This window comes from Pituophis catenifer, unplaced genomic scaffold (assembly GCF_029215685.1).
Source record: "Pituophis catenifer annectens isolate HBS135680 unplaced genomic scaffold, rPitCat1.0.hap2 SCAF_15, whole genome shotgun sequence".
NCBI classification, from domain to species: Eukaryota; Metazoa; Chordata; class Lepidosauria; order Squamata; family Colubridae; genus Pituophis; species Pituophis catenifer.
Window position 1 is genome coordinate 14,832,283 of NW_027256895.1, and position 13,413 is coordinate 14,845,695.

The 13,413-nt window shown below is 39.5% G+C and overlaps 1 protein-coding gene across 1 annotated transcript; it reads right to left on the reverse strand.

The window, feature by feature from the left end:
- Nucleotides 1–31: 31 nt before the first annotated feature.
- LOC139324403 (vomeronasal type-2 receptor 26-like) lies at nucleotides 32–13,024 on the reverse strand. The gene is made up of 6 exons (XM_070954115.1): nucleotides 12,723–13,024; nucleotides 11,481–11,769; nucleotides 4,698–5,546; nucleotides 3,650–3,877; nucleotides 2,330–2,456; nucleotides 32–1,694 (listed from the first exon to the last, which is right to left on the reverse strand). The coding sequence occupies exons 1-6, from the start codon at nucleotides 13,022–13,024 to the stop codon at nucleotides 796–798; spliced, it is 2,694 nt and encodes an 897-aa protein (XP_070810216.1). The 3' UTR covers nucleotides 32–795.
- Between the last annotated feature and the right edge of the window lie 389 nt (nucleotides 13,025–13,413).

The window sequence follows — 13,413 nt, forward strand, 5'->3', positions numbered from 1 at the left end:
AAATGATAGGACTGCTTTTGTAGCAACTGTTCATTTTATTAAATAACTTGACTAAGAATAGTTGCTAGAAACATCGATCCAAAAAAATAGTACAATATTTGATTTAGAGAAAGTGCACAATAAACTAAATCAGCCTGAATTGTGGAAGATTCTGCTTGAATATGACATTGTAACTTGGCTGCTGAATGAAACTTGGCTGCAGATATGCTAAAACGTATCTCAGAATTTATTGGACATTTTGAGAACAGTTCAAAACTTAGTAAGTAGTAACACACCTTTGGTTGCTTAATATATTTACCAATAAATGTTAATAGCTTGCTGATGTAACTCACACGATCTACAAAGTCTTACATGGCATGGGAGCAGGATATTTGTAGGAAGTAGGTAACTTCCTCCAATTGTCTCTGCCTGCTCCATCAGCTCCAGCAGGAGTAGCATACTCTAGGTACTGTTTATTAAGGAGTGCTATCTAATAGTACTCTAGTAGTATGCCTTTTATGTAACTGAACCTTTATGTAACTGCATCAACCTTTTCAAGTGAGCCAGGTCACGAATCTGATGGTGCAGGAATTCCAGGAATACTACTTGATTGTGATATGTTATAGAAACAGACAGTTGAAATCTAGTCCAAACAATCGACTTTCCCCATTTTAAGAGCACTGAGGTAAAGTTGGAGCTATTCTACATCTTTTTCTCACACATTTCACTTCCTCATGACTGATCAACATTTTATCTCTTCAACTTTCCTTTCAAGAATGTGCTAAATTCTTCAAAATCAATGAATATTAGTAATTTTTAGTTTTTTGTTTTTAGATGGTCCTTTGTGTTGAGTTCTGGTCTCATTACAATGATGTAGCATTTAGGGAAAAAGATAGATCCCAATATTCCTATACCGGAAGCCAAGATGGAGAAGATCTCCACAGCCACCATGTATTTTCCTTTGGTGCTCAGATACGTTGGGACAAACGTCATCCACACGCTACAAAACACCAGCATGCTAAAAGCAATAAATTTGGCTTCATTAAAAGAGTCTGGCAGTTTTCGAGCAAAGAAAGCCACAATGTAGCTGATGAGAGCAAGAAATCCCATATATCCTAAAATATAATAGAATATGTTGCCTGATCCTTCATTGCATTCAACTACAATCTCTTCTGGAAGAGAATGCATGTCCAAATTTGGGAAAGGAGGGCCAGTGCAAAGCCACACTGTGCAAATACTTGCTTGAATGCAGGAACAACAGAGAATCAGAGAGAATGAAAATCTTTGTCCCACCCATTTTCTCATTTTTGATCCTGGCTTAGTAGCCATAAAAGCTAAAACCACTGTGATGGTTTTGGCCAAAACTGAAGAGACCGCAACTGAGAAGATGATCCCAAAAGCAATTTGGCGAAGAAGACAGGTCAGCAATTGGGGCTGACCAATGAACAGCAAGGAACAGAGGAAGCAGAGGAAGAGGGAGACAAGGAGAAGATAAGTGAGATTCCGGTTGTTAGCTTTGACAATGGGAGTATTCCGATGTTTTATGAAAATTCCAAGTACCACCACTGTGGTCACAGAAAATGATAGATCCAGAACTGTCAAAGTGATGCCCAAAGTTTCATTATAAGACAAGAAATTTAGATCCTTGGGAATGCACGTATTTTTTTCCTTGTTTGGATATTGTTCTTCTGGACAGTCTAAGCAGTCATCCATATCTGTGAAAATATGTATTTCAGAATTCATAGCAGTATTTCAAATTTGCATACTTTTGTTTACTGACAAGTATTTATTAATCAAAAACATTCTATCTCATAAAACATCAGTGGACTACTTTGGTTTTTGGAACTGCAATGTGCAATAATTCTCATCATTCATTGGCTTCAGTCCTCCAAGGTAGATGTGCTGGCAGATATACTCCAGCAACATTAACACCTAAATATACTTTTGTTGTATCTTGCTTTTGGAGAGCTGAACTAAAATGGAACTCTCATGAACAATGAGGATGACCTGAAGAGTCGTGCTGGTGCAGTGGTTAGAATGCAGGGCTGCAGACTACTTCTGCTGATTTTTGGCTACCTTTAATTTGGCAGTTCAAATCTCACCAGGTTCAAGGTTGACTCAGCCTTCCATCCTTCTGAGGTTGGTAAAATGAGGATTCAGATTGTTGGGGGGCAATAGGCTGATTCTGTAAAACACTTAGAGAGGGCTGCAAAGCAATGTGAAGTGGTATATAAGTCTAAATGCTATTGCTATGTCTGTGATATCTCTGTGTGATATCTCTGTATATGCTTTTATGGATATGCACAGTTGCACATACATACTGTAAACATAACAATACAATATTTCCTACCTGTTTCATTTGAAAATTTTCTTGATGGACAAGTATTACAATCATAGCAACAAAATGGCTTCCCTTCCTTCCTTTTCTTTCTGGAACCTGGTAGGCAATGATCATTGCACAAAGCAAGAGGTATAGTCTATTAATTAATGAGAGAGAGAAATATATTTTATTTCCTTGAATCGAACCATTTTCAGAAATCAATACATGCATCATATATTTCTGAAAAATATTCTTTAGTTTTTGTGTGTGTGTGTGTGTGTTTGTGCAGATATGAACACGGATAAGAAAGAACTGATCCAAAATAGCATGTATTATTGATGAACCTTACCCTGACTTAGAATAGGCTTTTTTCATCACTAATATGTTGAAATAACCTCCTGTATATGATTAGGCTCTTGTGGTTATTCTGAGTTGTTTGTATTTGACTTCAGGGCTAGCATCATGTATAGCATCATATAGCATCAGAAGTCAATATATACATTATATTATTACTGAAAGTCAGGGACCACGTCAATTATGGGGATCTATGTGGAATCTAAATTCCTCCACAAGAATTAGTGTTTTCTAGTTGGATGCTCTTCCTGATGCCACATAGTGTTCGTAGCAGATATTTGTTTCTTTGCACTCTGAAAGAGTGGTATCTGCTGCTACTTAGGATTGAACTCTCAACCTTTCAAGTAGGAGATGATAGTTTTCACCACAAGGCCACCACGCTGCTCTTGTAGGAAATCTAAAATAATCCCCAAAAAGCAGTGGTGAAATCCAAAAACTTTCCCTATTGGTTCTGGGGGCGTGGCTTGGTGGGTGTGGCTTGGTGGGGGCAGGGTTGTCATGTGACTTGGTGGGCATGGATAACTTTTTTTTTTTTTTTACTTTTTTACTATTCATCTGAACCGGTAGTAAAAAAAATGCTTTAAAAAAGTAAAGAAAAAAAGGTTCCAACGATCAGATGTGACAATCAGCTGTGCCGTGCAATCATTGGAACCTTTTTAAAAAACCTTTTTAAAGCTTTTTTTTTACTACCATTTTTGGGAACCGGTAGCATTTCACTGCTGTCCAAAACTAATTATATAAAGGGGATGAAGAAAACAACTACCATCCTGTAGCCTGGGGCTAATGTGACTTGAAAGTTTAGCATGGGTGAGGTGATAAGGATGGCCTAAATCCAAGACTCAATAATAAAAAGGCACCTCCTCAATTAGAGGTATTAAAGATAACCAGTAGAAGCCCTCTTCCAGACACATATCATAACAAAACAGGCAATCGTTAATTGCTGAAAAGAAGGCCATCTATTTTGATTTCCAAACTGCAAATTTATTTTGGTCCTACCTGGTTAAAATGGGCTGGCCATGTGATTTTTCTTTCATTGATGGAGAACCTTCTGCCTGATGGGGCTTGAGGATCCATTTGTCCCACTTTTACTTTCATGAAGGATTTGTTAGGGAAAGTAACCCAGTTGATGATGTCAAATCCATCTAGCAATTCACCCTTCTTGTCAAAAGACACCTTGTCTCCGGCACTGTTGTTAAAGGAGACTTGACTTAGGAAATGATAAAGCTGGAATAAATGAAGTTTTGGCAAGTATTATTACCAAAGTGGTAGAAACAGTGAAAATTGTTTGGCTTGGAATAGAGTTTTGCTATACTCAGAAGTTATTCAACCATTTTATCATTCCATTATTGGGAGTCCCATTATTTCCTTCCCCAATCAAATATTTCAGTTCCGCTCAGTTTTAAAAGCATACTAAGAACTAACAGGCAATGTATATAAACAGACTAAATTTTCTTTTGGCATAGAAATATCTTGATATACCTACCCTGTTTCCCCCAAAATGAGACATACCCCTGATAATAAGTCCAATCAGTCTTTTGAATGCCAAACAATAAAGCCAAGCACTTATTTCAGGTTCAAAAAAATATAAGACATGGTCTTATTTTTGGGAAAACATGGTAAGTCACTTTTGGGAATCCAAGTATTTCAAAGCTCAGGTTTATTACTTGCCAGGGGAATAGTACTACTAATACTATCTCAACTACCACTACTACTGTGTTTCCTTGAAAATAAGGCATATCATGAAAATAAACTACTACTCACAAAATAAGCCCTAATTAAGACCCCACCCACTCTAGGGACCATTGGATGGCGTGAGGCACACAGGTAAAAATTAAGATATGGTGGGGATCAGGTTTGAGGTGCCCTACTACTTATTTTGGACAGTTGCAGCCAGGCCTCGCACACCCTAACACCTTCCTTGCCTTGCCAGCTGCAAAAGGTGCATCTTATACAGAATGAGAATCCTTCTTATATAAGTGAAGGCACTAATATTAACAATAACAATGATGCATTTTAAAAATCTGCCTTTTAGATGCAACATTACCTGAAAATACTGTGATTTAGAAGTCCTGGGGTGATTTGTATCCAACACTACTCTGTATTTCCTTCTGGATGAGTAAAAGGCATGCAAAGCATGCGCCACAGCATAGACAGCATTATAAACACTGTAGCTTTGACTGGTCATGCTTGTTTCAAAAAAAGAATGCGGAAGGTTTTCTAGTCTCTCATTGCCAGTACAGCTTCCTTGATCTGTTGCAGAAGCTGGAAATGAGCATGTAAATGCATGTTCCCAGAAGACTTTGATAAAATGATCTGTCAGAGAATGGGGGTCCTGAAATAGAAGGAAATTCTGAAACGTTGACATCTCCGAGGTGTGACTTGCAAAGGACAAGGCGCCGTGGAAGATCTGCATATTTAAATTGCTTAAAAAGGGCTCCACTGAAAAATCCCAATGGGCTGTCATCACCCATACCTTCTGCACAGACAGCCTCATGTCTGATTCGGCAAGATTGAGCACTAGCTGCAAATCTAACATCATATGAGCATCAGCACTTACAACACAGACATTGACGTTTGCTTTACTCAGCAACAGGGCTGTTTCCCTAAATGTGACATTGAAATTAATAACCATTTCTAAAACATTGTTTTGGAGCGGCATTCGTTCAGAGAAGGCAGTGCAGATTCCATTATCATTAAAGCTTTTCTCCAAGGTCTGCACAAACTTTTCTCCTTTATCGTCATCCATGGCTATGATCCCAATCCATTTCCATTGAAAATGCAGGAACAGCTTGACTATTCCTGTATACTGATGCGCTTCATTAGGTACCATGCGGTATAAGAAAGACGGGTGGCTTATATCATTCACTGGTGGACTATATAAACAATAGGAGACCTAAAGGCCAACATAATTACATTCATAATAGGGAAATATAAAAATATCCACAGGATCGAGCACAAAAACACAGTAGTGTTTCCTCTCCTTGCTCTAATTTTTCATGATTTATTTTTGATTCATTATTATTCCTTTTATTTCCCTGGTCACAATCTAAGAGCAGTCAGTACCAACTAAATGCTACCACCTAACCAGAGGTGGGATTCAGCTGGTTCGCACCAGTTCAGCCAAAATGGTATCTAACTTTTTCTGCAGTTGGGCGAACTGGCTGAATCCCACCACTGATTGTCATTCCTAGCCACTCACCCCTCCCCTCCCAGCTGCTCCTTTCTTGGCCTCCCGGCTGCCTGGCTGCACCTCTGTCAGCCTGAGTACCCTGCCCTTCAGATCCCAACAGGGCCAGTGCCTGGTGGCAGCACTCTAGGTGGGTGAGTGGATGTCCCAGGGCTGCACATGTGCACCTCGCCACACTGCAGTGGAACAGCTGCCTTGGCCCCAGCACAGTGCTCTCCCTGAGGACTGCCCATTTACCCACTTGCCCATCCCCCGGAAACAGCATGTCTCCCTGTCGTGGGCTGCATGGGGGGCTGGAGGCAGGAAGAAGGGTGAGTGGGTGGCAGCCCCCCAGAGAGCCTGTGGAAGCCAAAAGCTGGCCCCAAAAGGTAGCCAAGCCTCACCATGTCACCCCAAGGCAGCCCTTCAACCAAGCACGGTGGGCCCAAAGAGGGTCTCCCTTTCCTGCCTTACCTTCTCAGGTATGCTGCTTTCCACATTTAACTTTGGAGCCACCTGGGCGAGGGCAGCCCGCTGCATCCAGGCTCAGTGGCATACCCCGAGCAGCAATCCCAGCTGCTGTCACTGCCATCTCACAAGCCAGCCTTGCCAGTGACTGCTGGGCACTCCTGGCCAGTCCCCCAGGGATTGTGTGTGAAGAGATGATTTCCCCAGCCCCATGGCGCCCGGATAGGCTAGCAGGCAAGGCCGGTTGGCAAGGGCTCTGCATCCAATAAATGGGTGGATGGGCATCAAATTCACTTCAAGATGTATTATGGTGAAGGAAGACAATTATTATAAACTAAGAAATCAAATAGAAATAGACTTGGAAAAATAGAAAAATTTACAATTATCTTTAATGGGAAGAATAGCACTAATCAAAATGAATGTATTGCCAAGACTGTTGTTTCTCTTTCAAACAATACTGATAAAGTTGGAGAAGAAATATTTTGAGAGTTTGAATAAAACGATGTGGAAATATATATGGCAAGGGGAAAAAAGCAAGAATTAACCTTAAAATGCTCCAAGATTCTAGGAAGATATAAAGACATCTTAACAGAGAAGGGAGAATTGAAACAGAAGCAAGAGTTAGAAAAACAAGAGATCAAGACTGATTGGTATACATGGCTGCAGATACAATCAAGATATGATAAAGATTTGAAACAATATGGTTTTAATTTGGGGGAATTAGAATTGGACCAGATACTGACTGAAAAAAATGAAAAAATGTTTAAAAGATTGTATAATTATTTGTTGCAAATTAGATTAGAAGATGAAGAAGTCAAAGAGACAATGATAACATGGGCAAAAAACTTTGGCTATGCAATAGAATTAGAGAAATGACAACAATTATGAGAAAGGAATTATAAATTGACAATGGCAACTGCATATAAAGAAAATTTATATGAAATGTTTTATAGATGGCATATGCCACCAGAAAGATTAGCAAAAATGTTTAAGGATAAATCAGCTAAGTGTTGGAAATGTTCACATTTGCTGGGATCATATTATCATATGTGGTAGTCATGTACAGAAGCTAAAAATTATTGGTCTAGAGTACAGAAATGGTTGGAAGAAATGCTACATAAACCTATAAAATTAAAACCAGAGTTTTTCCTACTGGATATTCTGCCAGAGAGATATAATAAAGAAGATGTGTATTTAATAATACATATAACAACAGCAGCAAGAATTGTATTTGCACAAAACTGGAAGACAGAAAAAAATCCCGTCAAAAGGTGAAGTAATAAAAAAGATTTTAGAATGTGCAGAAATGAATAGATTAACCTTAAGAATAAAAGATAGAGAGTAATCTATGTATTTCAGGATGTGGAGAAGTTTTTATGAACGGTTTGAAAAGAAATATGGATAAAAAAGGACAGATAAATGAGGGAGATAATAGAAAGGTAAATGACAGAGAGAATAAAAAAGAAATAGAAATCTAGATGATACCAGAGAACATTGAAAAGGGGGGGGGAGAGAAAGAAGAGTATAAGAATAATGTACAATTATATTGATAATATTGATAGATAGAATAAATTTGAAAAGAAATTGAAAGAAAGTATATATGATTAGAATATATTAATTGCTCTGATACCAAACAAGAAGAATATGATATAACAAAGAAGATAGAAAGGAGGGGTGAATAGAGGGTAGGAAGAGGAGAGGGAGTGAGAGGTAAGGAAGAAAGGGAAAAGGAGAGGAAGGAAGGACAGGGGACAGGAGTAGGAGAGAAGGCCAGAAGGGGGAAAGAAGAGAGGAGTGGGGAAAGGAAGGAGGGAGGAGAGGAGGCAGGAGAAAGTAGGAGAGGAGAGGAGGTTGGGAAGGGAAAGAAAGGAGAAGAAGAAGAAGGCTTGTGAAAAGAGGGAAGAAAAGGTAGAAGAGCAACTACAAATGTAATTAAAATGTCTTATTTTAATGCTTTCTTTAAGGAAAATATATACATATATGATTGTGTATAAGAAAATGTACATTTTATATTATGTGTATAAAAAAAATAAAACTGAAAAAACTTTAAAAAAAAAACACCCAGCAACAAATGGGTGGGTGGGGTCCTTCATCCCTTCTCTCTTTTGGGCACCCCCACCCTCTGGAACCAGGCCTGGCAGTGGCATGGAACATGGGATTGCCCAGCAGCGGGGAGGGAGAGGGAGAAGACGGTGGCCACTGGCAGAGAGGGGAGAATGTGAGGTTGGTGCTTCTGGGACAAGGGAAGCTGGGAAGCATCTGGGGCCGGCTCACCCAGCCTCTCTTCCTCTTGAAGCTGCATTTCCTCCATCTGCTATGGATGGCAAGTATGGCTACAACATGTGTCATAAGTGCTTCTGCCAGTACACCAAGGACATCGGCTTCATTAAGGTGAGGGGGAGGATAGCTGTGTAGGCCCCAGCCATGCGCTTTTGGTTGTGTTGTGGCTCCGTCCTCCGAGCCTATCTTATCGGAGGAAGAAGGCTCCAAACATGAAGGAGAAGAGACGTCCAGGCCTCCCTCTCCAGGACCCTCCTCTCTGGCAATGCCTCAGGTGTCTCCTGAAGGAGAAGAGATTGGCCAGGAGCCAGGTGTTTCCGAGCCGTCGGATAGTGACGAAGAAACATTGTGGTTGGACCCATGCCAGCATCGGAGAGACAAGCGTGAGCAGCAGAAAAGGAGGCATGCCAGAGATTAAGCTGAGTCACTGGACCACACCCCACAGGCTATAAAAGGGAGTGTGGTGGCCATTCGGATTCTATGACGGACATAGCTAATCTCTGGCGAGGCACTTGCACCTTCGGACACAACACCTATTTGCCGTGGATTTAATTACAAACTGGACTATTCAAACTGTGTGTACTTTTTGTCTGTGTTATCGGAGTAAAAGCTCTTGGCAGGCAGCCACGGAGTTGCTGCCAAGTTCCTTATCAGTGACGTTGCGTGTTTGAAGAGTTTATTTAACCCTCGGCTGGCTGGTTGGGTGTGTGCATGGTACGGGGACAGAACAGGTTGCCCTCTGCCACCGCCAGCTGACATCCGTTCATTGCCCAGAGTTCCCTGGCAATGCCCTTGACATCTCCTGGCTCTAATGGTCATGTGCAGGCTAGGGAAGTAAATCTGAAAGCATGTGTAATGTTCTAATGTACAGAAGTTATAGTTAAATGTGTGGCAGAAAGTGGACTCTGGGTGTGTTTTTCCAAATTCAATAACTGAGGTTGACTGTGTATCATTTTAGAAGAGCTCTCTGTGTGTGTGTTTGTGTGTGTGTGTGTGTGTGTGTTCTAAGTACACTTAGAAGAGTACTCAAATCTTCTGCTCAAAATAAAACTCCCTATACCACCAGGCTTGAAATTTTAGGTCTGGATAGCCTTGAACTCTGCTGTCTACATTCCGACCTATGCTTAGTTCATAAGATTATTTACCAAAACGTCCTACCTGCAAATGAGTACTTTAATTTCAACCGTAATAACACAAGGGCTATCAATAGATTCAAACTCAATTTAATTCACTCTAATCTTGATTGTAGGAAATATGACTTCTGCAATAGAGTAGTTAATGTCTGGAACGCTCCACCTGATCCTGTTGTTAGTCTCGCTAATCCCCATACCTTTTACCTAAAACTGTCTACCATGGACCTTTCATGTTTCTTAAGAGGTCCAGAAGGGGGCACGCATAAGCACACCAGCATGCCTATTTTCCCTGTTCTACTGTCCCCATTTATATGTAACAATTCTATGTGTTTATGGCTATGTTTTGCCTATTTATATCCTTTTAGTTGTGCCAATTTTTTTCATGTGTCTATGTCTATGTCTATACTGTTACTTGTTTCCTTGTACTTGTTGACAAACAAACAAACAAACAAATAAATAAATACATATACAGTATGTATAGTACATAATGTATCTTTTTGTGTGTCTCTACACCCTCTATACTATGTAATATGTATGTACACATATGGCATGTATACATAAGATTAAATAGTACACTTTGGATGTTCTCTAGTAGTAAATAAGTAGAGAGGGATATTGTATCTTGTTGAGGCCTTTAAGGTGAATGGCCAGGAGGCAGGGCCAAGCATGGTGAGTGATGTCGAGTTGGCCATGCTCACCCAGCCATGCCTACCCAAGTGGTCATTAGGACAGAGAACCAATTGTTAAGTTATTTGAATCCCACCACTGACCTAACATAACAATTAATATGAAACTTTCCTATTACCATGTTTATCTTTTATGAAGGTTAAAAGGGTTTTTAAAAGCATCACTGATCATTCATGTACCCTAGCTAGATTACTTTTGATCCCCTTCTGTAATATAATGATAAGGAATGAAGAGCGCAAAAGGAATTTTGAGGGGTGGGGGTGGAATAGTTAAGGCCAGGATAAATAGACAAAAGGGAAAGAACATAGTTACCATATTAAAGATAAACACCAGTTGGCATTGTAAAATGTAAAACATGAATCCTGTTGAGAAGGACAAAGTTTTGCCCTTCCAACAAGGAACCCCTTTTATTCATATTCATCCATTCATAACTAGTATAATTAAATCGAGTTTTAAATGGTTCACTAACACTTTTATAAACAAATTTACCACAGAGCAAATGAGAAAGAAATAATGCAATATCTGTTACCCTTCCTGAAATATCACATTACCAGCAAAGAAGAATGAAATTGTATCACATTTATACAAGAAGAAAAAAAACAGAAGAAGGTTCAACCTTCTTTTGGTACATCACTATAGAAAAAATGTAAATAAGATGCAGATAATAAATTCCTTCACAAATGAAAATACTTTCATAAAAAATGCGGATAATAAATGTCTTAATAACTTTTTGCAGTACATCAACTGGAAGTTAAAGTCCATCCATCTTAAAATTGTCAAGATTGAGAAACACTGTAATAGACAGCAATAGGAACAGCACTTAGATTCTGCTGCTTCACACTGCTTTACAGCTCTCTCTAAGCAGTTTACAGAGTCAGCCTATTGCCCCCAACAATCTGGATCCTCGTTTTACCCACCTTGGAAGGATGGAAGGCTGAGTTAGCCCTGAGCCTGGTGAGATTTGAACTGCCAAACTGCTGGCAGCCGGTAATCACACAAGTAGCCTGCAGTACTGCACTCTAACCACTGTGCCACCACAGCTCTTATTATAGAAAATAAGTTCCTAAACAAATAGATGTGTAATCCACTTTACCTGAGGAATCTTGTAAATCCCTAAGATAGTAGCTATGTGGAGGGACATTTCTGAGTCAGTACCCCCAATGACAGCTGCTGGTATCTTCTTGCTGCACTTGTAGTTCAGAATAGTTGGCTTCTGATTAAAGAGCAAGTTCAGAGTGTTCTGATAAGCTATCTGAGCATCAAAGTGGCTATCATAGATATGAAATCCCAGCGTCCTATTGGGTAAGATCATGCTGTTTCCATTGATTTCATTCACTGCAAAAGCCAAGGCCAGGGTGTGCTGATATTTTTTCAGCATTACACTAAAGTAAAAGATACGTTTTAAATAAGCCATGAAGTTCAGTGTTGTGACCATTTGCATACTACGCCAGAAAATGGTACCCTATATTTACTGGTGGAGAACACTGGAGAATGAGAAACCTGACATTAGAATGAAGTTACCTTTAATTAGAGAATAGCTTGTTTGCTTGTAATGGATCTACCCTTCTCCAATATTTCAACTGTCCTAATGTGTCCTTAGAAACAAATGCAATGTTTTACATTGCAACAGATATTGCACTAAATATCACTTCATTAATTTATACAGTGAAACTATTCAATGATGGATTGTTTTTCTTCTGGACCAGACCAAATCACATGTAATCCAACATGCTAGTCACAAGACAATCACTTGCTTCTGGCCTCTCAAAAGGTCAGAGAAATATGGAGAGATTTTCCTCTAATGACTTTTGAGTAGGAAGTCTCTGGATACAAATAATGCTATGCATATAACACCAAGGATTTAAGCAAAAGAAGATTGATCTAAAACTGAGGCAGGTTTTCCCACTTCACACAATCAAATCTAGCATGTTTTACTGACTGACTTGATCCTATCAGATGTTAAAGATCAGAATAAACTCAGAGCAAACAAGGAGATCAGGCAAATATCGTAGAATCATAGAGCTAGAAGAGAAGTTTAGATCACAATATCCAACTGCTTGCTCAGTGCTGGAGCTTTAAGTTTAAGCGAAATAGTTGGGTTAAACCTAAGAGATGTGAGATAGAAGTTGCAGAGATGAAAAATAACATGTTTGCCACATGTGTGTTGACCACCATTTCAAAATTTCCTATTTTCTATTACCAGAAGACCAGAATGAATGGATGAAGGACTACTAATTATCTGATTTCTAGAATCTATGTCAAGTTGCTAAAAGCATATCAGTGGCACTGCCAGGAAATAGGCAAGTATTACAGAAATCAGTGAGGTTTTTCTTACATAGGTTCAAAATCACACTTGGATCTAGGGTGTGAGGTGAAATCTGCTCCTTCAGACAAGGAGAAAAACTGTGAAAGTATCCCACCAATTATCACATCACCTGGCTGAAAGTATTGGTATTTCACTTTCAGAGACTCACAAATGGCACAAACTGCAGGAGATATTGCACAATCTGTTGGTTGCAGCAGCAGCAGCAGCAAATACACAAGAAGTCTCAGGGACAAGAAGGACCCTCTCATGCAGCAGGCAAAATGATTGTCCCTTAATTTCCGATCTCCTACTCCTACTTTGATCATCATCATCCAGCTATTTAGTATGCCATGGTCTTTATGATTCTGAATCCTACCACTAAATGCATACACACTGGTCTGCTGAATCCATGGCTGGCTGGCTGGATAGATACATGTATACATACGTACATAGATACAAAGATACATACACTAACCCTCCTTTTGATCAGTTTAAGAGTTACAGTATATACCTGTATGCAATTAGAGTGGAAAAATATTTTTGTGCCTTGAGAGTAATGCTGATTTCATAATTATCACCTTAGATAATCATCAGGTATGCATTTTCTAAAACACTGCAAAATTCCCAGAGGTTACTCCTCCTCCTTCTCCTCCTCCTCTGTCTCCATTGTTGGTTTGGGCCTAATAATGATTGTTTTGTACAGCATAAAGTACTGGAACCG

Excerpts from the sequence above, each read along its gene's own strand:
- LOC139324403 (XM_070954115.1), bottom strand. The coding sequence starts at position 13,024 with ATGATGATGATCAAAGTAGGAGTAGGAGATCGGAAATTAAGGGACAAT. Across the intron at positions 11,770-12,722 it reads AAGTGTGATTTTGAACCTAT|TGTAATGCTGAAAAAATATC; the intron begins GTAAGAAAAACC and ends CTTTTACTTTAG. Across the intron at positions 1,695-2,329 it reads AAAATTTTCAAATGAAACAG|ATATGGATGACTGCTTAGAC; the intron begins GTAGGAAATATT and ends ATATTTTCACAG.